The 26369-nt window shown below is 42.3% G+C and overlaps 1 protein-coding gene and 1 long non-coding RNA gene across 3 annotated transcripts in view; one reads left to right on the forward strand and one right to left on the reverse strand.

Annotated features, from left to right (window-relative positions):
- Positions 1-26369, forward strand: part of PANK4 (pantothenate kinase 4 (inactive)) — a 44713-nt gene that overhangs the window by 3339 nt on the left and 15005 nt on the right. For both annotated transcript variants that reach the window (XM_001366399.4, XM_056795977.1), the window contains exons 2-9: positions 8267-8349; positions 9466-9680; positions 11579-11762; positions 12491-12583; positions 13010-13163; positions 14137-14318; positions 15142-15223; positions 16256-16356. In XM_001366399.4, coding sequence (XP_001366436.1) covers positions 8267-8349; positions 9466-9680; positions 11579-11762; positions 12491-12583; positions 13010-13163; positions 14137-14318; positions 15142-15223; positions 16256-16356 — 1094 coding nt within the window. The remainder of the gene's footprint in view (positions 1-8266; positions 8350-9465; positions 9681-11578; positions 11763-12490; positions 12584-13009; positions 13164-14136; positions 14319-15141; positions 15224-16255; positions 16357-26369) is intronic.
- Positions 346-5994, reverse strand: LOC103095308 (uncharacterized). Its single transcript, XR_001622441.2, has 3 exons — positions 5554-5994; positions 4136-4242; positions 346-2092 (listed from the first exon to the last, which is right to left on the reverse strand). It is a non-coding gene; the product is annotated as an uncharacterized LOC103095308 (long non-coding RNA).

Raw genomic sequence — 26369 nt, forward strand, 5'->3', positions numbered from 1 at the left:
GGCTCCTGGGATTTGGGAGGACACCTTGAATATGCTTTAGACCAGCCTCCAGACTCTCCAGAGCCGGAACAGGAGGCTGAATTGGGGAAATTCTGGGCCAGGGCCCCACAGGACAAGGGACAGCTAAGATTTTTGAGGCCAGGATACGAGCTCCAGAGTGAGGATTTGATATAAAGAGGTGGTCCAAAACTCAGGAGCCACGGCCCCTTTGCCTTTTCAAAACTTGGAGGTAACATGACAGAAGCTTCATCTAGGATCCATTGTTTCTGAGGCCTTCCAGGGGCAACCTTTATCATTCAGCATGTTTTACCTTAAATGCCAGAAGTCACTTTAAAGTTTGCAAAGCACTTTACAAATATATTTATTGCCTTACTTGATCCTTACAACAACCTTGGAAAGTGAAGGCTATTATTGCCCCCAATTTATAGATGAGGAAAGTGAGGCAGAGGTGGAGTGACTTTCCCAAGGTCACAGAGCCAGTGTCTGAGGTCGGATATGAACTTTGCTCTATTTGACTCTCAAGTCTTGTGCTCTAAACACTGTGAAGCCAAGCCAGAGGAATTAGCAAAATGATCCCTCTTTTTTTTTTAAACCTTTAACTTCTTGTCTTACCATCAATACTGGGTATGTGTTCCAAGACAGAAGAGCAGTAAGGGCTAGGCAATGGAGGTCAAGTGACTTGCCCAGGGTCACACAGCTAGAAAGTATTGGAGACTTGATCTGAATCCAGGACCTCCTATCTCTAGGCTTGGCTCAGTCAATAGGAGCCTCTTCTGAAGAAAGCTGGTTTCGAGGGGTAGGACAGGGCATGCAAACAGAAGGGCCCAGCACATGTTCCATCTACAAATAGGCTAGAGTGGAAGCAGAAGGATGGAGAAATTGTAGCAAAAGCTGTATGATTGAACTTGGAGCAACTTGCCTATTTAGTGGGTGGGAAGATGAGGAGGAGGCATTTGAGGAGTCCAAAGAGGTGTCCAGAAAGGTAGGAGGAGGAACCCGGGTTGTGTAAGATCCCTGACTTAAGGTGAGAAACTGATCCCTGAAAGACGGTGGCATGGCCTGTGGGCCTCCTTCCTTCAGCACCGGGAGTGGTTAGGTAGCCCCTGGCTCCTCCCCGATCCAGCTCCTTGGAAAGCTTTCCCATGGCCGAGGAGGGAAGGACTTGTGCTTAGTGACCCACTTGAGGGTTCTCAGAAATGAGGATTGGATTTTGGCAGGCCTGCTGGGGTGATTGGTGACCTTTGAGGGCCCAGTTTCAGAAGCATGGTGGGAGTTGAAGCTGGGTTTCCAGCACTTAAGTGAATGGAAATCCATTCATTCCTTTGGGTGGACAGCATATGTATTCTTAGAAGGCTGGTGGTATCCTTAGAAGGAAGGAAGTGCTTCTTAGCTCCACCCAACTAGAAACGTTTCTCTCCAGCTCCAAAGTTTGGCCTCTCTTTTGGTTTTCTGCATTGAGGATGGTGGGGAGTGCTGGTGGTGGTGTGAGAAGAGCGTTGATGGAGGCCAGAGAGGATTGTGCCGGTTTGACCCTTTCAGCAATCAGTAGGGATCAATAGGCAAACCCCAGGGCATTCCCTTGTAGGCAAGTCCCCTGAGGACCAGTATCCCTGTGTGGTGGCATCCCCAGCATTTCTCTGTTCTACCTCCATTACCAATAACAGGTTTAGGTTCCTGTAGCAGCTCTCTCAAGTCATAGCCAGAGAACAGCAGTTTCCCCTCAGTTTCCCTTCTCCATTTCAGTGATCATTTCCAGTCAGTTTACTTTTCTATTACAATGGGCAATGAGCAGATTGGACAATGCAATTCAACAATCAGCATTTCAGCAGCATGCTTTACAAAGTGCTCAGAAAGAACATTTTGATTTCTTCATTGGTTTGTACATTTGTAGCATTTTGGTGAGGGGGAGGTCACATAGAGCAGTGTTTTTAAAATTAGGCTTGTGGAGGGTGCCGAAATAGAATTCAGATTCTTTACTGGAACCAGCTCTGAACTGGAAATCAAGAGGCCTGGATCCTCAGTTCAGTTCTGTTGCTCAAGGAAGGGAACCTTGAGCAAGTTTCTTCCACTCTCTGCATCCTGATTTCCTCACCTGTAAAGTGAAGAGTGTAAAAATTATTTGAAATGTTTTTGATATATATTTTTTAAAGTTACTTTCATGTCTAAATCTAATCCTCTCCTCTTCCATACCCAGTGAGCCATCTCTATAGCAGAAAACAAAACAGTAAAGACAAGAAGAAGGGGGTACAGTTTAGTAAAACTAACACATCAGCAATGTCTGACAATATATGCAGTGTTTCTCACCTGTAGGCCCCCACCTCTACAAAAATGAGAGGAGAGATTCATATTTTTCATCTCTTTTGGATGGACAAACTTAAAGAGACCCTCTCACCCTCCAAGAGCCCTATGTTCCACTAATAGATCAAACCACTTCGATTGCTAATACCAATAACAAATACTCATGCAAGGTCATAAAACCACCAAGGAGGGTGCATCTGTGCTAGCCAGGTACGCCAAGCTGAACAGTTGAGCACAATGTTCTGGGGATCTGGGGTGTTCTGAATACCTGGATTGGTCCCTTTCAGTTTACAATCTCTGATCTTTTCATTTGAATGGGCAAGGAATAATAATAACAACTTGTTTTCTAGTTAGTGCTGTACAGAGTACAAAATCCTTTTTCACAATAGCCAAGTGAGTCAGCCTGACAAGCATTATTCCCCCCTTATAGAGAAGAAAACAGAAATTTGGAGAACCAAAGGACTGCCCACAAAAATTCACCTGATGAGCAAATGAGCACCTAGACTCTACCCCAGGTGTCTACGATCTCTAGCCATCCTGAGACAATCACAGTTCCTGAAGTACAAATTGAAGCTCCCCCTTCCCAATCCCCCAATGAAGCTGTGAGTTCCACAATGGCAGGGAGTTGCTTTTTGCCTTTCTGTCTCTCTGGTTTCTTAGCTCAGTGCCTGATAACGTAGTAGGTGCTTTTAATAAATACTTACTGGCTGACTGACCCTTGTGAGAAACAGATCATCTAATCTCTTCCTTTAGAGGACAAAGGTTTGAAATCCAGTATATTTGATTGATGATAAGTAGCTGAGAAGTCACAGAGGGCACTGAATGGAATGAAGACTTCCCCTTAATGTCAAAGTTGAAGTATGGGCTTGCAAAACAGACATACTCAAGAGTGTATTTTTAGTTCTGGTTTTTAATTTCCTCTCTTAAAAAAAAAGTCCTTCCTCCTATGTATATTGTTCTTGAGCTTGTTGCCATGAACAAATGTAGTCCTTAATGGAGCCCCCATGTGAATTCCGAGCTCAGGCTGGGTACTTGAGAATTCTGGGAACCAGTAGCAGCCAGGCTAGCCAGCACTGACTAGAATCATTAAAATTGGTTGCCACTATTTCTCCATATCAGACATTTTTTATGGGGTCTGAAAACCCAAACTTCTAAGCAATCTGAGTTAGCATCACTAATATTCTAGGCAAGACTTGAATTTTCTTCAACTAAGGCCAGCTGAGTTGATTCACCTCCTTGAAAAGAAGGAAAGATAAGCCAGGATATTCTGTTTATCACAGCACCAATCTGGCTCAAAGGAAGGCAGGGGATTTGAAGCTGAGGCTCTGATGGGCAGTATTTCTGGTGCGGCTTTTCTGAATCATCTAAATGTGATGAGAGAGTAGTCAGTGGTGGAGGAGTGGTTTGATTCTGGCTTTCTTTCTCCATCCCTTCTGCCTCTGTAGACAGTGAACAGACATACCCAGGTAAAAGTGGGCAAGAGACAGATTGAGGCCCATTGGATTTCTCTCCCCAGTTGTAGAAGCTGATCCTTTGAGTTCCTGGTCCTAGATATATAGGGTTTTTTTTTTTAATTAAAAACCCTTACCTTTTGTCTTAGAATCAATACTGTGTATTGGTTCTAAGGCAGAAGAGTGGTAAGGGCTAGGCAATGAGAGTCAAGTGACTTGCTCAGGGTCACACAGCTGGGAAGTGTCTGAGGTCAAATTTGAACCCAAGACTTCCTGTCTCTGAGCCTGGCTCTCAATCCACTGAGCCACCCAGTTGTCCCATATAGGATTTTTTTTAAAACCCTTACTGTCTGTCTTAGTAACAAGCACACCCATCACCTTCTTACCTGTGTGTGTTGACTGCCTCAGCTTCGTGTTCTCATCAGAAGATGGTTTTGGACTAGGTCATCTTTAATATCTCTTCTGGCTTTGCCTAGATTACCAGAACCCTTGCCTTGGGTCAGAAACATTAATAATAGCAATAAAATCTAATTTAATATATGTTTAATATGCATTATCTCCCTGGTTAGGATTGTTGTATCCCTGGGGCCTCAATTGGCATCTCATGCACCAAGAGTTTTAGGATCCGGGTTGACCTCTTTTCCTTCCCATTCCTGCCCCCAGCCCCACACCAAAAGAGCCAGGCAATTTGGGTGAGGTGACTTGCCTAGGGCCTCACAGCTAGGAAGTATCTGAGGCCAGATTTAAACCCAGGTCTTCCCAACTCCAGCCCCGAGGCTCTATCCCCTGGGCCACCTTGCTGTCCCTAGATATAAAGTCTTAACCATGCCGATGATATTCAGAACAGTTGTTATCCCTACCTTCTTTTCCTTAGACTGGGAACCACGCTAAGGAGTACCCAAGACTCCTGAACCTAGGGCATGACGGCTCCCGGGGAGCTGCCTCGGCTCACCCGGCTCACCCCAGCCAGTAGCAGTCAGAACTGGTCAGACCACATCTGCGGCACTGGGTTCATTTGGCATTTACCAAGGTAGATATAGGAACATCCAGTACAAAACATGCCCACTAGACTTGGGGTGTGTTCTTTCCTTCCACACATAGGAGTCACACATGTAAAGACCATGTGTGGCAAAGGTGTTCCTGTAGAGGCATCTGGTATACTGGGCTTGGAGTCAGAAAACCCGAGTTCAGATTTGACCTCAGCCATTTACAAGTCACTTCAGTTCTGCTACCTCAGTTTCCTCACCTGTAAAAGGGGGTTACTAATTGCACCTGCCTCCCAGGGTTGTAGGGATCAAATGAGGTAATATTAATGAAGTGCTTAGCATAGTGCCTAGCACATAGTAGGTGCTTAATAAATACTCGTTCCCCTTTTTCCTTACTGACACCCAGGCCTGGAAGTTCTTTTCTTGTATAATCATTTAAAAAAGGAGGCCTTAACGCCAGAGGAAAGCTCTCAGGGACACTGATGGAGGGAGACATGGTCAGGGGATTGGAGACTGTACTAGAACGGGCTGAAGGAACCTGGAAAAGAGGGGATTGAGGTGGGGAGGGGGTGGGTATGACAGAAAGCTCTCTTGGTATCTGAGGGGCAGCTCTGTGGAAATGGGAGGGGGGTTCTCCTGCTAGGCCCCAAAGGCCATTGATCTAAGGAAGGATGTCTTATAGTACCTGCTGTTCAGGCAGACTGCTCAGAGCTTGCCCTCTGCTTTTAGATGGGTTGTGGAAGAGGTCCTTTCCAGCTCTGGGGTTCAGTGAGTCCCCCACTCCCTGCCCTCCTTTGTGACTGTCAGTGCTCACCCACCTGCCCCTTGGACCGGAGCCATCCATTTCATAGGGAAGATTTCTTGCGGCACTCCAAGGCTCGACATTGTATGAAGACTGCCTCGATTCAGCCGCTTCTCAAATGCTATGGCTTACTTGTCACGTGAGGGTGACCAGGGAGTATTGGGATCGGCATGTGCTGTATCATGGGACCACATGGAAGAGCCAGGGATGGGATCAAATCCCTGCTGTCCAGACTTGATTGATAGTCACGCAGAAGGTCTCTCACCGGCTTTGGTTTGCCTGGCTGAAGAACACGGTGACTGTACGTCACTCAGAGGAGTACGGATGAAATTGGCAAGTCTTAGAAATGCTTTTAATGAACTCATAGAAACTTTGGCTAGGCATCGTTCGTGGCCCTGGGCAAGGGCGGATACAAAGACCATTGGCTCCTTACAAGCTACTGGAGGAGAGGAGAGGAGATGGGTGGGTGGGTGTGTCTGTCCGTCTGTCTCTGTGTGATAGAGGGCAGTCAATGATAAAGGGAAACCGTTTTGTTTGGGGGAATGTGTGTTGGCACACATTTTTGAGACCGAAATGGTACACAAACTCTGAGAATATTTTAATGTATCCTGGATCATTTGGTGTCAAATTTGAATGTGTTCTGAGCCATTTTCTTTTTAGGTATTTAATCATTTGCAAACATCACCAAGCCTGTGACGTGTTTTTGTGGGAGAGGGATTAACTTTGCTCTGCGTGGTCCCCGAGGTCTGAACTCGGAGCACTGGGCTAGAATTAGAGAGTAGAACCTCATGGCTTGACGTAAGGACAGACTCCCCAGCCGGACAGATGGTCCAGAGGGAAATGGGGAGTGGGGGTGGGGTGACAACTCAACAGGCTCACCTGGCTCTTGCTCCTCTGGAGAGTCTGTGAAGGATTGTTTTACTGTTCCATTCTGTGCTCTGGGTAAAAGGCAGTTTCTCTGTAGGTCATTTTCGACTGTTTTGGTTTTAGTTCATAGAATCATCGCAAGGAGGGACCTTTGAAGGTCATCTAGTCCATTCCTTCATTCCCAACTTCCACTGGTCATGCTAATGCCCCATTGGCAGTACTCTGGCAGGGATCTCTTCGATATTCCTCAAGCCTAGGACTCCCTGCACATACCTGCTCATTCACATGCTCTTTGCCTCTGTCTCTCTCTCCCCCTTCCCTCCCCCTTTGTCTCAAAGTAGAAGCTGTTGACGACTTGTCCTTGAAAGCAGATGACGATAATCTTATTTGCTCTCCATGTCGTGTTTATTTCAGGAATAGCCTCCTTCTTCCTAGTTTGCAGCCCATCAAAATTAACTACCAGAATTTGCTGGGCATAGGATTTTTAATGAAAATTAACTTTTATTTTTGCCAGCGTAGGGAAGTGGGGTTTTGAAATTTGCCATCTGATTGCTTTTTTGATTACTCTGCATTAGTATTACCTTTCTCTAGGGTCAGTCAACCCATCCCTAACCTTTTATGGGAATCCTGCTTTGGATTTGATGGGCCCTGTGTGCCCTGTGCTCGGGATAGTGTATGAAATAGTCCCTCTCCTCATGGAGCTTCCATTCTTCTCTTTTTTTTAACATTATTTTATTTGGTCATTTCCAAACATTATTCATTGGAAACAAAAATCATTTTCTTTCCCTCCCCCCCCCCCCCCCAATAGCCGGTGCATGATTCCACTGGGTATCACATGTGTTCTTGACTCGAACCCATTTCCCTGTTGTTGGTATTTGCATTAGAGTGTTCATTTAGAGTCTCTCCTCATTCCTGTCCCTTCCACCCCTGTAGTCAAGCAGTTGCTTTTCCTCGGTGTTTTTACTCCCACAGTTTATCCTCTGCTTGTGGATAGTGTTTTTTAGATCCCTGCAGATTGTTCAGAGATATTGCATTGCCACTAATGGAGAAGTCCATCACCTTCGATTGTACCACAGTGTATTTGTCTCTGTGTACAATGTTCTCCTGGTTCTGCTCCTCTCACTCTGCATCACTTCCTGGAGGTTGTTCCAGACTCCATGGAATTCCTCCACTTTATTATTCCTTTGAGCACAATAGTTCCATTCTTCTCTTGAAGGGTGATAGTAAAACTTGTCATTTGGGTGAGCAGTTCTTTCTGAGTCATTAAAAACCACCTCATTTCTTCAGCTGTGCATGCTGGGACATTGGTACCACTGGTAGCCAGTTCAGTGAGGAAGGTCCGAGGTTGTAGAGCTTTTCAAAGGAAAACATTGTCATTATCAGCTCTCTCCTTCAGGTCATTAGTAGGATCTGAGTTGGAGACTCAGTTTTCCTTAGCTGGGGGCAGTTTCAGTCTTCAGCTCTGAAGTGGAGCAATATCCTGTTATCCAGGCTAAGTTACTTGTACTTTAAAAGAGAAACATAAACTTAAAGCAGGCAGGCCCTTGTCATGACACATACTAGAGTCAGGGATGGAAAGTGTAGACGAGATGGGGACCACTTGCTGTCCCTTCTCCCTCTCTAGTCACAGTCAGAGTCTGCATCTCCTGGTTGGGGCGTTCATGAAGCTGCCATCCTGGTCCCAGAGCTTTCGATATACATGAAGATTAATATAGGGAAACTAGACTCATGTGTACTCATCACTCAGCCTGCACAGTTCTTATTTGTGACAGAATCATTTGTTGGGAAAGTACTGGGAATGCCCGAGAGACAGATTCTTTTCTGCCCTGGTTCTGAATTGTTCTTGCTATTTTTATCCACAGGTGGATCATTAACCAAATTGGCTTATTATTCAACTGTACAGCACAAAGTAGCCAGAGTGAGATCTTTTGACCACTCGGGAAAGGTAAAGACTCCAAAGCTGGGCTGTCCCATTGCAGTGTCCCGCATGCCCCCACTTGGAAAGCAGGACTGGTCTGATGCTGGACATTTTCTGCTCCCTAACCTGCAGCTTGTGCGAGCTAGCTCTAGTTCCTGGGCCTCTTTCCTTGGGATTCTAAGGAAGGAGTTCCATGAAATTTCCATTCTGTCCAGGCAAGCTAATGGATTCTGGGAATAAAGAATAGAGAGTTACAGTATGGGCCCCCAAGATGCTTGGGGTCAGGGGAGGCTTAACAGAAGTGTTTTTAGGGTGAAACCTTGAAGAAAGAGAATGATTTTGCAGCCAAGAGGAAGAGGGGCTGCCTCTTTCCTGAATAGAAGATGACCGTTTCCAATGTCTGGAGCTAGAATGTAGAAGTCCTACTGAGTCTGCAGCCCAGACTGGAGGCCACCAGTGTGTCATGCTGAATGCTGGCCCCTTTTCTCACTTGCCTTCTTACCCCATTTCCCAGCTCAGCTCCCTCTCAGACCCTGTGGGCCTTTCTTCTGCTCCTCTTTGCCACCCTCCTTTCCATATTTTAATTTCTTGTTAGGCCTGGATGCCTTTTAGACACAAGCCCCTTCGACCTCCCACCTCAGTCCTGGAGGTTTCAGGGTCCTGTCTGTTTTAACAGTGTGTAGCTTAGTGGAGAAAAAGAAAACGTGGAAGAAATGAATCTCTTAAGATCCCTTGCATGGTGTAGAGGCAGGAAGGCCTGAGTTCAAATCCTACTCCAGGAGCTTACTAGTTATATGACTGATCAAATCACTTGACTTATTTGGGCTTCAACTTTTTCATCTGTAAAATGGGCATGATAATACCTATTTTCCAGGCTTCTTGGGACACTCCAATGAAATAACTATAATAAAAATTACAATAATAATGGTGGCTAGCATTGATATATCTCTTTAAGATTTGTAAAGCACCTTCCATGTGTTAGTTCATTTGATCCACACCCAACCTAGGAGGGGCAGGTGGTCATTGTGCCCATTTTGCAGAAAAGATCATACATGGTCAGTGCTTTCCAGACCTTAGAGGACTGTCCAGAAGTTCTCCTCTGTGTCATTTTTATTCCTGATACATGGTTCACACTTTCTGTAGGATGCTGAACAAGAGCATGAGCCTCCCTACGAAATCTCAGTCCAAGAGGAGATCACTGCCCGCCTGCATTTTATTAAATTTGAGAACACATACATTGAAGCCTGTCTGGACTTCATCAAAGACCATCTTGTCAACACAGAAACAAAAGTGATTCAGGCAACAGGAGGGGGTGCATATAAATTCAAAGACCTCATTGAGGAGAAGCTGCGATTAAAGTAAGTGGAAATGGGTTGGAGGGAGACAAAAATTTGATTCTAGGAATTTGGTTTTGTTGGAAGAGAGGTTTAAAGAGTTTATATTTTTAAAATGGAAAAAGAAGGAAATTCTGTTAAGCCTTAATAGTTTAGTGGGAGAACTTGAAGGAAGTCCTCAGCTCCCTATTGGTGACTTTGGTGGGCCCATCCCTAGGACCACATCTTTTAGCACTTTCAAGTGGTTTCTGTGCATCAGCCTTGGTTCCTGTGCCATTTAGGTCTGGTGTGCTGATGCATAAGGAGGTATAAGGAACCTTGGAACCAAACTTGCTTCAGAGATTTCCTGGGTCACAGAACAAGGAGGTCACAGGATGGAACAGGCCCCTTTTTATTTGTTGATCTTACTGGGGTCTCTGATGAAGGTATAGGAAAACAAGGGTGAATGGGTGGTCTTAGAAGTACTCCGTTTAGTACAAGAACTGTAGAGTAGGGAGAAAGATCCTGCATCATCTGGGAACCTGGGCTAGTGATCTGCTAGTGACATCTTTTGATATCAGTGATTAAATCTAAAGGTATCAATCTTAAAATCATCTTCGCCTTTTCCTCCACTTGACCACTATTCTCCCTCTGAATATGAAAAGCAGGGAGTGGGCCTTACAGGACTTATAGAGGACTACTTTTTCCTTTGTTTTATGAATTGCTGTCACCAAAAATGTCATCGCTGAGTGACCATTATGGCAGGCCTTTATACATATATGCTATGCATATATATGCTATACACATATTACTCTATCCTGTTGCTGAGACCCTATTCCTATGACAAGAGTGAAGGTTAACAGATAGCTAGCCCATCTTCTGCAGTGGTGTCCACCGAATATAAAAAAAGACTGTGAGGAAGGCTTTCTCCAGCATTTTAGGTTTTATCGTGAGACTGTGGATGAGAACTGCACAGGACAAATAATAGGAATGGGCTGCAATCTGTGTTGTTGGAGGGAATGCCTAATCAGTGAACTCAAAGAGCCATTGAAATAGTCCATGGTGTATTTAAAGGTAAAATCAAAAGATTTAGTTGCTATGTTTTGCCTTTGCCTTTGACTAGGTGAGTAGAGGAGGACCTGGGAATATTGGCCCCATCAACTGAGAGATCTAGCTGAAGCATGTGGGGGACATTTGAAAGAGCAGTTCTTCTGTTTGCAAATAAAACATAGAAAAGATGAGAAATGGATTCTACTGCATATGGACCAGAGGTTCCCTAGAGATGTCAGCCCCTGTAGTTGGGATCATTTGTAGGATCTGTACCCAAGTCCGTTATATTGGAAAGTTGTCTGTATTGATGATCCTACATCATGGAGAGGCAGGGGGCAGAAGCTTAAACTACAGAACTATGTTCTCAGAAACCTTTGTCTTGGTATCACTTGGGGGTGGGTACCTCTTTTTTTTTTTAACCCTCACCTTCCTTCTTGGAGTCAATACTGTGTATTGGATCCAAGGCAGAAGAGTGGTCAGGGCTAGGCAATGGGGGTCAAGTGACTTGCCCAGGGTCACACAGCTGGGAAATGTCTGAGGACAGATTTTAACCTAGGACCTCCTGTTTCTAGGCCTAGCTCTCAATCCACTGAGCTACCCAGCTGCCCCCGGGGGTGGGTACCTCTTAAGAAATTTGTTCATTGGGTCAGTGCTTAGCAGGATTTAGTATGGCTCTCTTTTATAGCTAGCTATCCATCTGGCTATCTATCTCCATCATCTATCTATATTTCTATCCATCTTTCTCTGTCATCTATTGATATAGCTACTCATCTATCCCTATCTCTCTATGTGTATCCTACACACACACACACACACACACACACACACACACACACACACAGAGAAAAGATTAAGGACTAATGTCTTGAAACAGTGCTTGATTTCCTTTTCAGAGTTGATAAGGAAGATGTGATGACTTGCCTGATAAAAGGGTGTAATTTTGTGCTAAAGAATATCCCCCATGAGGCATTCATGTACCAGAAGGATGCTGATCCTGAATTCCGGTTTCAGACTAACCACCCTAACATTTTCCCATACCTCCTTGTGAACATTGGCTCAGGAGTTTCCATAGTGAAGGTAAGTGGAGGGCCTAGGAGGCTGACCACACTGGTTTCCTTAGGAAGAGGGCTAACTCATGGCTCAGTCATCCTTCTCTGCATGCATCTGGATCCCAATATTGGATTAAAGGAGGGGCTCTCTTCTGCTCTAGAAGGTCTTGTAGAGGCACCGGCAGTCGTTCCATATCCCTTGGCACCACTGCCTGAACCATATGACCTTGAGCACAATGGCCCTTCTGCTTCATCAGCTACCAAATAGGATGAATGACCCTTGCACACCCCCTACTTTTGAGGGTTCTGGTGCCTTTGTGAGCTGCTTTATGTAAAGGGCTCTTCCAACCTTCAAGTACACAGAGAAGCTGAGATCTTGTTTCTTCATGTGCTCTGGCCTTTTCAGCCAGGAGTTGCTCTGTGTCAGTGTGACAGTCGATGCTTTGTGTCTTACATAAGCTGAGCCCCTGCTTAGCTCTGGGACCCAGATACAGAGTCTCTGGGGGCCTGGGTCAGGGGTATTGGGGTACCCAGTAGGGTACTTCATAGAGACTCCCGATCACTTCTGCCTTTTCCTTCCCAAAGTAGAGCAGTTAATAGAGAAGTAGTCCCTCCGAGCCACTGCCCTCTAGCCCCTGGCTCTTTCAGAGGAAGGCCCCATGCTCACATTCCACTTGCTAATATGTTATTTTGTGCTTAGCTTGGTCATATGTTGGAAAACAATGCTAACTGGACTGCCCTGATTCTGACTGCTAGGTGGAGACAGAGGACAAGTTTGAGTGGATTGGTGGGAGCTCGATTGGAGGAGGCACCTTCTGGGGGCTTGGCGCTCTGCTTACCAAGACAAAGGTATCAACAAGTACTTTGTAGGATTTCCTTCCTGGTTCTTTGAAGGAAAGAGATGTGTGGCTTTTCATTCTAAAGGTCCTTCTCAATAGTCCGTGAATTATGGTCCTTATTATGTACCAATGCCTACAAACCCCCATTTCTTTTCTGGGTAGGGTACTATTGCATGCTCTTCTAAGAATCACGTTAAATGTGGTTGGTTCAAACAGCAGATTTATTGATATTCAAGCACAAACCTGAACTGGGCCACCAATAAGACATTGGCATCCTGGGACATGAGACTGGGAGGCAGGAGGTAAAGCCACATTTGTGGGGCCTTCCCACGACCATACCATCACTCTGTGGACTTGCAGTTTCTTTCTGGACCTACTTTCATCACTGGTTCCCAAATCTAGGTCATCTCTTGATTTCCTCTGGTTTTCCTTCTAGAAATTTGATGAGCTGCTGCATCTTGCCTCAAAGGGCCAGCACACGAATGTAGACATGTTGGTGCGAGATGTCTATGGTGGGGCCTACCAGACCCTGGGGCTCAGTGGCAATCTCATAGCCAGTAGCTTTGGAAAGTCGGCCACTGCAGATAAAGGTACCCCTATTGGAACACTCCTCCTGAAATCTCGAGGCATCATTTGCACTGATTATAGCAAACTGAGTGATGACTCATGAAGTTGTTAGCAGGGAATTATGTACAGATGTCTGGGGCAATTTCCTTCCCATCTGCTGCTTACAGAATGCTCTGATTTATAAAAAGAAAAACAGTTTTTTTTTTTGCTTGTAGTCTTTCTACTTTAGTTACTAGGCGGAAATGGAAACCCATCAGAGTGAACCCACGCAACCTTTTCCTTCCCTAAATTGTTGACCATTTTCATCGTGGGAGTTTAACCTTGCTCTGGGTCTGAGCCGTTGGTGGTCAGAATTTTAGTTCCCCTGTGGGATACCTCCTTGTACTTTGGGGAGGCGGAAGGGCCCATTGAGAAGTGATAAAAGGGTAGATAAAAGGAAATGGAATGAGTGCCAGGTTTGGGGCAGAGAGAACTTGGTTTGAATTCTGCCTCTGTCAGGTACTAACTATGTGACCTTACACAAGTCGTTGAACCTCTCAGCATCGGTTTCCCCATTTGTAAAATATTAGCATTTACATCACAAGGTTGTTAGGAGGACTGGATGAGATGGTGAATGTAAAATGCTTTGCAAACCGTAAAGGGCTCTTTAAATGTTAGCAGTTACTGCTGCTACAGTTATTTTGTGCTTAACTATATTTTCCTTCATCTGAAAACTGTGTCCAGTAGAGAGTGCGCATGTCAGCATGCATGTACACACACATATGTACATGTGTTCTTTGTTGACTTAGTGCCACTATGGTTTGTTTCTTTAAAACACTTACTGCTCTTCTGTCTTGGAATCTATAGGCAATTGGGGTTAAATGGCTTGCTCAGGGTCACACAGCTAGAAAGTGTCAGTGGCTAGATTTGATCCCAGGTCTTCCCGACTCTAGGCTTGGTGCTCTATCCACTGAGCCACCCAGCTACTTCTACCAATGTGTTTTTATTCTCTTTTAGAGTTTTCCAAAGAAGATATGTCCAAGAGCTTACTACACATGATCAGCAATGACATTGGGCAGCTGGCTTGTCTCTACGCCAAACTTCACAACTTAGACAGAGTTTATTTTGGGGGCTTCTTCATCCGGGGCCATCCGGTCACCATGCGCACAATCACTTACAGTATTAACTTCTTCTCCAAGGTAATGAAGACTAAACCCCCTTTGTAATCTGGTGCCATGCTGGATTGGGAGGGTTCATTCTTCATCTCCCTTCCCAGTTCCCTTCTTTTAACCCAGAATCACTTCTCAGGGAGTTGAGACTATTTCTAAATATATTGAAGCAGTAAAGTAAGCCTATAAGGGCCTCTGAAGGATGCTTCTGTAGAGGAGCTATGAGTACGGGGCCATTGAATTCACCCAGTGGCCTTAGCCCTGAGTGGTTGAGTGGTGTTGGTTTGGAAAACCCTCAAGGAGCTTGTGAAGCTGGGGAGTTATCCAGCAGTCCCTGGTACCCGTCCTGTGGAGGACCAGGGGACTCAGGCACTTGTCTGACCTGCACACGCCCTTTTGATCCCTCAGGTTTGCCCTTTGGGGGAAGGGGCATGAGCATTGTTGTATTCACTTGCTTCCCTTCTGTGACCATTACAGTGTCATCTTATGTCCCCATGTTTGGGTTGGCCTGGACAGAAGAACTTGCTCTTAGGCCAAGTCTAGCTGTGTACGTATCAAGATGTTCCCAACTAGATAAATAGGATGATTGATGACTTCCTTTGACAAACAGATCATTTACCTGGCAGAAAGATGTTCCTTGGAATTTCTGTAGCTAGGAAAATTCCCTATTGCAGTTAAAATGCTCTTCAGCTGACGAAAGTCTATTATGCACAACTTTTCAGGAATGCATTGACTGTGTGAGGCGAGGTACCCACGTGTATTGTAATTGCCTTAAACCACCTAGTGAGCACAAAGTGCCCATGCTGGCTGGCCATCAGGGACCATCCCAATGCAATATTTCATCTTGTGGCAGGGAGAGGTTCAGGCATTGTTCCTGAGGCACGAAGGCTACCTGGGCGCCATCGGGGCATTCCTAAAAGGAGCAGAACAAGACAGTGAGTAGAGGGTTACTCTTTTCCTAATGCAGTCAGTCTTGGGAAGTTGCATTCAGATAGTATGTGTTGATGAAGCCCAAGGGGGCAGGATGAGGATGTCCTGGGTAGGCATGGGCTAGGGGCAGGAGATTCCACTAGTTAGGAATGGCAAGACTGTTAACATTGGAGGTTTTGTTGGGTATTAAAAAACTAAACCCTCATCCTTTCCTCTTTCCATTTTTCTTGGACATCTTGTTTCTTCCTGTGGTCTCTTCCTCTAGAGAAGGGGAAAAGCAAGACCTTTGATTATGAGGATTTCAGTCCTCTCAATGAATCTCCAGTCTCCAGGAACCTGGATGAGAATTTGGCTGACATGTTCCTGTGTTGGGCTTCCTTGTGATTGCTGAGGGCTTCATGCCACTCTCTTTCTCTCCATTTTCCTCATTTTGCTAATTGCCTCTTTCCTTTTTCCCCATCACTAGGTCTGGGCCCTCAATTACCTTTCATCCTGATTCTCTTTGTCCAATAGCTAATGTGTCTAATGTTTCTAGAGTCATAAACAACTTCTTAAAAGAGAAATACATTTTCAATGCTCTTAGTAGGGTCTCTTGCCTTACAAAATGTCTTAATTTTGAGAGAGAATTTTGAGAGAACTTAATTCCATTATTGGATATCTGATTTTCTCAGAAATGGAAAAGGTCATTGTTTCAGAACTTAGAGCTAAGCTTAGTGACCAACCTCTGTAATGTTCTCCCTGTAAGTTTCCTGACTTAAATACATCAGGAAGTTTTCCTCTGAGTTTGTTTTTATAACACGAAGAATAAAATTTCCTAGATTTATCCTATACCTAAAGAAATCTGGCATCCCCTAAAAAAGATACATTCCCTTTTCTTCTTAGCAAGTAGAATTTGACTCCTTAGGTGCTTTGAGATATTTTTGAGTTTCAGAAATTTGTGGGTCAATCTTTCTGCTGGTCCTGCATGCCCTGGATGTTTAGCACATTTGAGGAGCCCTTATGTTTGAGCACTTACGGCCTTCTTTTGTTCTTTCTAGATCCTAACCAGTACAGCTGGGGAGAGAATTATGCTGGAAGTTCTGGTCTGATGAGCACGTCCCCGGAACTGTTTCCCATGCAGAGAGCTCGGAGTGGCACTGTGAGTCCCTTGGATGATGCACCAGGGGGAGGCAGTGGCAGTGTACCTGATAGGGCTTAGAGGCAGGAAGGCCAGGTTCCAGCCTTATTCTAGTAGCTGTGTGATTTTCAACAAGTTATATCCTCTCTCTGTGCCTCAGTTCCTCATCTATACAATATGGGGATGGGGTTGATGACTTCTAAATTCATGATTTTATGAGTTGCCATGTATTCTCTTTTTAAATTAAAATTTTAAACCCTTACCTTCCATCTTAGAATCAATACTAAGTATTGGTTTCAAGACAGGAAAGTGGTAAGGACTAGGCAGTGGGGGTTAAGTGACTTGCCAAGGGTCACACAACTAGCAGTGTCAGAGGCCAGATTTGAACACAGGACCTCCTGTCGACTGTCAGTCTACTGAGCCATCTAGTTGCCCCCTCTTTATATTAATGTTAAGCCGCCACAGGACTTTTGGAATTGAGTGCTTTTCTCTTCTGGCTTTTACTCTGATGGGTCCCCCATTTATAAATGGGGTATATGAAATACTTTGAAATGATTTCAACCTCCCTCTTTTTAAAGCACTTTCTCTCATCCATCTCAAAAGAGTTAACTGTAGCATGATAGTCCTTGGAGTCAGCCATGCTTATATAGAAATAAGTCTTGTCCCTGTTATCCTTTAAAGTTAAGTCCCTGCCATCTTTGACCTCCAATATGTACTTCTCTGTCAGTGGCTTACAAGGAGGAAGTGCAGAGTCTATGCCCTCTGGAGCATATCAGTCTTTTTTTTTTTAAACCCTTACCTTCCATCTTGGAGTCAATACTGTGTATTGGCTCCAGGGCAGAAGAGTGGTAAGGGCTAGGCAATGGGGGTCAAGTGACTTGCCCAGGGTCACCCAGCTAGGAAGTGTCTGAGGTCAGATTTGAACCTAGGACCTCCTGTCTCTAGGCCTGGCTCTCAATCCACTGAGCCACCCAGCTGCCCCCTAGAGTGTATCAGTCTTAAGACAGGCACCTTGGGGGAAATCAACACTCACAGAACAGCCAGTGAACAATTAGAAAATATTCTCCATCCCTATTTTGGATGACAATATTTGAATCCCCAGTAGGTAAATGCTATATTGGGATGGGGAAGGAAGAGGTTAAGCGTATATTTGGAATGGGAACCAGGCAATCCTGGCAGGAGTTCTGGTACTGGCTCTTCCTTGGAAGAGACCTCACCATTTCCTGAGGTGACCTCTAGTCCCACCCTGACCTCCTGGCATTACATCTCCTCCCCTGATAGCATGTCCCTGTGCACAATGCTTTGGGTCTTTATCTGGGCAGAACTTTGTTTTTAGGAAGTGTCTCAGGTTCTCAGGTTTAATTCAACCCTAAAGTTTTCTTCCTCTAGTGTCATTTGATTTCTCTGTATAGGTGTTAGGAAGGAAACATAGCCTGGCCATCTGAACTTATTTATTTATTTTCATCTGCACCTTTTTTTTTAAATTTAATTTGCATTTCTCAAATATGATTTAGAGCATTTTTTAAATGTGATTGTTGATTGCTTTGATTTCTTCTTCTGAGAACTGCCTCTTCATGTGCTTTGGTCATTTATCAATTGAAGAATGACTCTTATTCTTGTAAATTTGATTCAGTTTTCTACATATCTTAAAAACAGAACTTTTTTCAGAACAATTTAGCTCAGATCCCCTCCAACAGTTTCCTATTTTTCTTCTAATTTTAGTTACACTGGTTTTACTTATGCAAAAACTTTTCAGTTTTATGTAATGTAATTAAAATTATCCATTTTACCTTCTGTGGTCCTTTATTTCTTATTCTCCCTTTTTATTTTCTTGTTCATGAACTCTTTTCCTATCCATAAGTGACACATAATTTCTTCCATCTTCTACTGCTTTGCTTATATCACCCTTTCTGTCTAAATCATGAACCCATTTTGAGTTTATTTTGCTATTTGGATGTGAGATATTTGCCTATACCCAACGCTTGTTTGTTTGTTTATTTGTTTGTTTGTTTGCCAGATTCCTTTTCTCTTCCTAACAGTTTTCGTCCAATAGCAAGTTCTTGCCCCAGGTGCTGAGATCTGTGGATTCATCAGACACTAGGTTACTGTGCTCATTTATGTCTTTATATTGTGAACCTAATCTGTTCACCAGTTAACCTGTTTCTTACCTAGTGCCAAATTGTTTGGACAATCACAGCTTTGTGGTATAGTTTGATATTTGATACTGCCAGTCCCTGTTCCTTCTCTTCCTTTTTTCCTTCAGTCCCTTGCTATTCTTGACCTTTTGTTCTTCCAGAAGAATTTTGCATTTTCTACCTCTGTAGAATAATTCTTTGGGTGTTCAGTTGGTTTGGTACTAAAAAAGTAAATAAATGTAGATGATATTGCTATTTTTATCTTTTATCAGCCAACCCATGAGCCGTTAATATTTCTTCAGTTATTTGGATCTGTCTTTATTTATGTGAAGAGCGTTTTGAAATTGTGTTCTTTTATGTATATCTTGGCAGGTAGACTCCTAAGTATTCTATACTGTCATTAGTTATTTCATATTTCTTTCTGTCTCAGCAAGGTTTTATTAGTAATATAGAAATGCTAATGATTTGTGTGGGTTAATTTTATATTCTGCAACTTTGCTGAAGTTATTGTATTGATTAGTTTTTTTAGTTGACTTAAGGGTTTTCTAAGTAAACCATCATATTATCTACTAAAAGTGATAGTTTGGTTTCCTTATTCTTTCAATTTCTTTTTCTTGTCTTATTGCTCTAGCTATAATTTTTAGTACAGTATTGAATAACAGTGGTGATAGTGAGTATCCTCGTTTCACCCCTGATCTTATTGGAAAGCTTATTTCTTACACATTTGCTTGCTTTTGGTTTTAGATAGGTAATACTTGTCATTTTAAGAAAAGCCCCATTTAATCCTATATTTCCTAGTGTCTTTTTTTTTCCTGGTGTTTTTAACAGGAGTAGGTGTTATATTTTGCCAGTTTTTTCTGTGTCTATTAATGTAATCATTAATTTTATTTTTTGTTGTTGATGTGATCAAAAATATAAATTTTCCAATATTGAATCAGCCCTGCATTTTTAATATAACTCCAGTCTGGTATGATATATATGGTATATAGCTATGATCTTGCTTTTATTTTTATTCTAGTCTATTTTAATTAAATTAATTTTATTAATTTTAATTTAATTTAAATTTATTTAACTTTAAAAATTAATATTCATTAGGGAAATTGAACTATAGTTTTTTTCCCTCTGTTTTGACTTACTCTGATAAATGAAAGAATTTAGGATTACTCCTTTACCTATTATTTCATACAGTTTCTGTGTAGTCTTGGAATTTATTGTTTCTTAAATATTTGGTACAATTCTCCAGTAAATCCATCTGGTCCTGGGATTTTTTCTTAGGGAGTTCATTTATTACTTTTTCAGTTTATTTTTTCTGAGTTACTTAAGTATTCTATTTTCCATTCTATTAATTGGACATTTTGTTCTTGTAAATATTCATACATTTTGTTAAGATTGGCAGTTTTATTAGAATGCAGTTGCAAAAATAGTTCTTAAAAATTACTTTTATTTCATCCTCATTGATTGTGGATGAATTCACTTTGCTTTCATTTGATACTGGTAATTTGATTTTTTTCCTTTAAAAAATCAAATTAGCCAATGGCTTGTCTATTTTGCTCTGTGTGTGTGTGTGTGTGTGTGTGTGTGTGTGTGTGTGTGTGTGTGTGTGTTTTAAACCCTTACCTTCTGTCTTAGAATTAATACTGGGCTAAGGCAAAAGAGCAGTAAGGTCTAGACAATGAGGGTTAAGTGACTTGCTCAGGGTTAGTTACACAGCTAGGAAGTGTCTTCAGGCCAGATTTGAACCTAGGACCTTCTGTCTCTAGGCCTGACTCTGAATCTACTGAGCCACTCAGCTGCCCTCTGTAAAGATATTTTTAGTGTTGTGACTTGAAATCTAGATTTAAATGGTTGCCAAATAAAATTCCCAAGTCAGTCTGGAAGTTATGGAGATTTTAATTAATATAGAGAGAAGGAATTAAGGAGAGAGAGACAGAGAGAGAGGGGGGGAGGGAGGAGGGAGAGAGAGAGGGAGAGGGAGAGAGGGAGAATTTATTTAAACTGCTCTGGCTCATGCAGGCAGTAGTTAAAGGCCTTGGCCAAAGTGACCTCCCTGAGCCTAAGGGAGTAAGGGAGTCAGTCTTACCAGTCACCACGAGACCGGCTCCAAGTTGGGTTCCAGTCCTCCACTGAACTCAATCTCCTGAACTGAGTTCAGAATCCAATTCCACTCCGAACTGAATTCCCTCAACTGACTTTTTATCCCTTCCTTTTAAAGAAATTTTCTCTTCTATCACCTCCCCTAAATTTTTACGTCTACTAGACCCTTTTTTCAGGATTGCCCATTCTTAGTTCTCACCACTCTTTAGTTCTCACCTTCTCTGGTTAGATTATATCTTCTGAGGTACTTCACACTTTGTTAAGCTCACCTTTTGTGAGTTACTTGACCTTTTTGTGATTAATTTAACCGTTACAGGTACTTAACACCTTTTTGTATTAGATCTAAAAATAGACCTAGTTGAAGGTTCTAGCTTCACTATAAGGTATGTATGAGTTAAGTACCTTCATTGTTCAATCAGGAGTTTACAACTTTATCTTCCCCTAAAGTATGTCTAATTACAGTGCAGTAATTTTAAAACTTCCCAATACATTCCTGATTCTTGTTAGACCAAGTATCTCCATTGTGACAATAAGGAAATATCTAAATCAAATCTTCTAAAGATTCACACCTCCTGTGTGTGTGTGTGTGTGTGTGTGTGTGTGTGTGTGTGTGTGTGTGTGTGTGTGTTGAAAAAGCTCCTATTTTCATTGATCAAACAATTTTTTTTTACTTTCAGTTTTGTTAATCTTATCTGATTTTTGAGAATTTCCATTTTGGTGTTTAATTGGAGAGATTTTAATTTATCTGTTTCCTTATTTTTTTTAAGTTTCATGCCTAAATTGAATTAAATTTTCCCCTACATACTGCTTTGGCTGCCTCCCACAAGTTTTGGTATGATGTCTTGTCATTATCTTTAATGAAATTGTTGATAATTTGTATGATTTTTATGGTTCTCTGACCCACCCATCCATTCTTTAGGACTAAGATATTTAGTTTCTAATTAATTTTTAATCTGTGTTTTTAAAACCCTTCATGAAATGTAATTTTTGTTATATTTTATTCAGAAAGAGATACATTTATTTGTGAGATTTTTGTGTCCTAATAAATGGTCAGTTTTTTTTTGTGAAGGTCTTATCTTGTATAACTTGGAACTTTCTTTTTTTCTCTAAATAATAAAGGGGTAAATTGAGGTACACTCTATCGTATTTTTCCTGTTTATTTCCTCTTGCAACTCATTTAACTTTTCTTTTAGGAATTTAGTTTAGATACTATGCCATTTGGTGCATTTATTGTCAATATTGATATTACTTTATTATCTGTAGTATCTTTTAGTAAATTGTAGTTTACTTGCTTACTTCTTTCAGTTACTTCTAATTTTGCTTTTGTTTTGCCTAGCATCATCACTTTTGCCTTTTACTCCAACTGAAACAGGATAGGTTCAGGATTCTGCGTATTATTTTTCTGTTTCAAGTGTGTTTCCTGTCAACAACAACATTGTTAGATTCTTGTTTTCCAGTCCATTCTGATACCCTCTCCTATTTTATGGGTGAATTTATCCCATTCACAATTATGATCTCTGTGTATTTTCCTCCATCCTTTCCTCCTTCTTTTCTTTACCCTATTCAAGAATCTGTTTTATTTTTGACTACTTCTTCCCTTTGATTCTCCCATTACCTCCTTCCTACTTCCCTACCAGGTCAGATACGTTTTTGTACCTAACTGTGTTTATATGTTGAATGCAGCTGCTGACTCTGACCTGATTTTGTTCCATTCCCAGAGTCACAAATTGCCTGAGAATGTGCACAATTCCTGTATCTTCCCATCCTTTGATTGCCCTTCCCAATATCCTCCTTTTTGTACTTTGTTTTGTGTATTGTGATTGTTATGTGAAACAACTTACATAACAGCTTCCCAGGCTGTGCCTCCCATGAGACTATTTAACCCTGCTCCTCTCTGTCCTTCTTTGGAACCCTTGTACCCAGGTACAATGTGGTGACCCCAGATTGCAATCTCCTTGCCTCAATTCATAATTATTATTTATTACTACTATTTTAGTAATTCCCTTTAATTCAGGTTGACATCCTTTCCTTTTTGAACCAGTTCAAATGAGAATGAGGTTCAAGTGTTGCTCTCCTTTCCCCCCCACTGTCTTCTCCATTGTATTAACTTTTCCTTTCATTTACACGAAATAATTTTCTCCATCTTTCCATTCCTTCTCCACTCTCCTAGGGCATTTCCTTTCTACACCCTTCCATTCTTTTTTGGAGATCATTCAGTCTTAAGAGAATCATATCAGGCTCACTTGTCTAATTGTTCTTCCGTTGTGTCAGTCACATCCTATTAGTGAACCATTTAGGATTTCATAGCAAAGATATTGGGATGGTTTGCCATTTCCTTAACTAAGGCCAACAGTGTAAAGTGATTTGCTTAGGGTCACAAAGCTACTAAGTGTCTGAGGCTAGATTTGAACTCAGGAAGATGAGTATTCTGATTCTAAGTCCAGAGCTCTTTCCATTGTGCTACTTAGTTATCTAATAAGCCTCCCTCTGGTGATGCTAAAGTTTTAAAGGGTTACATTTGTCATCTCTCCATATAAGAATGTAAAAGAAATGTTTAGTATTCATGTTGACCATTTTATGCTTCTCTTGAATCTCATGTTTGAATGTCAGCTTTTCTATTTATCTCTGGTCTGTTCAGGAAAGCTTGATAGTCTCTATGTCACTAAATATCCTTTTTTTCCCTTTTCTAGGATTATACTCAATTTTTCTGGGTGGATTATTCTTGGTTGTAATCTTAGATCTTTTTTAACAGTATCACATACTGAACCCTCTATTTCGTTATTAGGGGTGCCTGTTAAATCTTGTGTAATCATGACTGGGTTCACAGTATCTTTCTGATTTCTTATAGTATTTTTTTCTTGACCTTTGTGCTTTGGATTTTGTCTTCATTCCTGACTGTTTTCATTTTGTGGTTTCTTTTTGGAGGTAACCAGTGAAGTCTATTTCTGTTTTGCTTTCTGGTTCTAAGATATTTGGACAATTTTCTTTTTATAATTTTTAAAAATATGATGTCTAGGCTCTTTCTATGTACTTAGCTCTGAGGTAGTTCAGTGACTTTTTTTTTTAAATACTTACCTTCCACCTTAGAATCAATACTATGTATTGGTTACAAGATAGAAGAGTGATATGAGGGCTAGGCAATGAGGGTTAAGTGACTTGCCCAGGGTCACACAGCTAGGAAGTATCTGAGGCCAGATTTGAATCCAGGACCTCCCATCTCTAGGTCTGGCTCTCAATCCAGTGAACTACCCAGCTGCCCCCTAGTCCAGTGATTCTTAAATTATCTCCCCTTTGTCTATTTTCTAGGTATTTTTTTCCTATAATAATTTGATATTTTCTTCTATTTAGCCTTTAACTTTATTTTATTGTTTTTCTGATTTCTTTCCCATAATCATTAGCCTCCACTTGGTCAATTCTAATTTTTAAGGGATTATTTGTTAATGAAGTTTTGTGCTTGTTTTGTAGAGTTAATTCTCTTTTCATACTTTTCTTGCTTTACTTCCATTTCTTTTCCCAGTTTTCCCTCTACCACTCTTATTTGGTGACCCTTCTCGATTTTAAATAAGTCTTTTTTAGTTCTTCTAGGCATTCTTGTTGGGCTTGTTTCCAGTTTTCATTTTTTCTTTGAGGTTTTGCTTGTTGATTTTTTTAAGTCATTGTCTTCTTTTATGTTTGTGTCTTAATCTTACTGTCATCATAGTAGCTCTTTATGGCATAGCTCTTTTTTTGTTTGTTTGCTCATTTTTCTAGCTTAATTTTTTTGACTTAGACTTCATATTAATTTGGACTGTACTCTTCCCTGGGGGTTGGGAATGTGTGGATAAATAAGCTTGAGCATATGCCTTTTGATACTCTGCTGCTGCTTTCACCACTTAGTCTGGGGGAACCTGCACCTTTTCATTGCCCCAAGAGTGGTGTGATCCAGGAGTAGAGAGGTCTGTGTTCCCCATGTTCCTGATCCAGGTTTTGGTCTGTTTTTTGGATATGCTTGGATTCCCATAAACTGTGGTTGGTTTCAGTCACTGTTAGTGACGGCACTGCTGGCTCCCCTTTGACTTTGGTCCCCTGCAGGCTTACATTTGGGGTCACAGGCTAGAAAGGAGCTGCTGCTGGGCTCCTGGTTTTAGAGCCACACAGTAAAGTTTTTGGAATTTTACTGTGCCTTGTGCTTGACTCAAGCCCCTGTGCTCTGCCAGCACCCCTTGCTTTTGCCTTGGATCTGTGACTCAGAAGTGGGAATGGATGACAACTCTACCACCCATTCCTCCTTCCAGTGTTGGTTTGGTGTTCCTGTGGTGTTTTTCTAGGCTCCCTCTCCTTCCCTGGCCTCGAGAGCCCTCCAGTCCTGCCCTTGCTGCCATCATGGCCAGGCCTTCTCCCAGTCCTCCTGCAGAACTCCCTGTCTGTCGTCTGAGGCTGCCCAGAGTGGGCAGATGATTCACAAACTACAGCTTTTCTTGCCTTTCCTGATCAGAAATTCAGCCTGGCACACTTTAAGTTGTTATGGAGAAGTGTGCTGGGACAACGAGGCAAAGATACCATCTTTCCACCATCTTGACTCTGCCTCGTCCAAGGCTGCTTCCTCCAGCACATCTGTCCCATTGCCAATCACTTCCATTTCTCTCTAGACTCTTGACAAGTGTTACTTCGTTTGATTCTCACAATGACTCTGGGAGGCAGGTGCTCTTCTGAGGCAGACAGAAGTGACTTGTCTGGGGTCATGCAGCCAGGAAGTCACTGAGGAAAGATTGAAGCATTCTAGCTCCAATCTCAGTCCTCTTGATCCCCCGCCTTGCTTTGCCTTCCTTTGAGGGGCCACCTCATGTCTGGCATAACCATAGAACCATAGCCTTTCCTTGCAAGGTTTTGACCATGGCCCCAACATTAACCTTTAAAGCCTGTTAGAGACTTGGCAACTCTGCATGTTTTGTTGGCTTTCAAAGTCCATTTGGCCTCAGAAATATAAGATCTGCTGCCAGTGACCTCCTTAAAGTGTCCATCCTTCAGAAACCTCCCAAACTGACTCAGACCTGCTTGCCCCAAAGTCAGGGAGCTGACTTGGGTCGATTGAATATTAATAGAGGCTTTTGGCAAACAGAGGTGGTGTGAGGGCATGAGAAAGAAGCATGTGACCCTGCCTTCTCCTTGGCCAGTGGTTTCTTTATTTGTCTTTTAGTTTTCAGGCATCAGCCTCTTATCTGAGTTTTAGAACCTGAAACAATCTTAGAGATTATCCAATCCAAACTCCTTATGCTTTTTTGGGGAAATAAAGCCCATTGAAATGACCTTGCCTGGGTACCACATCATAGACTGATAAGTGGACAGGAAGACCTGAGTTCAAGTCTCATCTCTTCCACTAGCTATATGACCTGGGCAAGTCACTTTCTGCCTTAGTCTCCCTAGCCGTAAAATGGGAAAAATTATACCCACACCCTAGAGTTTTTGTGAGGATTAAATTTGAAAGTATGGGAACTTTAAAGTACTTTATTGGAGCAGGTAGGTAGCATATTGGTTAGAGAGCCAGGCCTGGAGTTGGGAGGACCTAAATTCAAATCTGGTCTCAGATCCTGCTAGCTGTGTGACCATGGGCACTTATCCAATTGCCTAATCCTTGTCCTTCTGTCTGAGAACTGATACTAAAAAGATAAGGGCTTATAAAAGGGAAAAAAAGCATTTTATTAATACTATAATCATCATCTTCATCACATGGTGGCTTAGTGGCAGAACTAAGCCTAGAATCCAGGTCTCATCGTTTTTAGTCCCATGCATTCTTCAGTGGAAATTCTCTGTTTGAATGGTTTATTT

Source organism: Monodelphis domestica, chromosome 4, assembly GCF_027887165.1.
Source record: "Monodelphis domestica isolate mMonDom1 chromosome 4, mMonDom1.pri, whole genome shotgun sequence".
NCBI lineage: Eukaryota > Metazoa > Chordata > Mammalia > Didelphimorphia > Didelphidae > Monodelphis > Monodelphis domestica.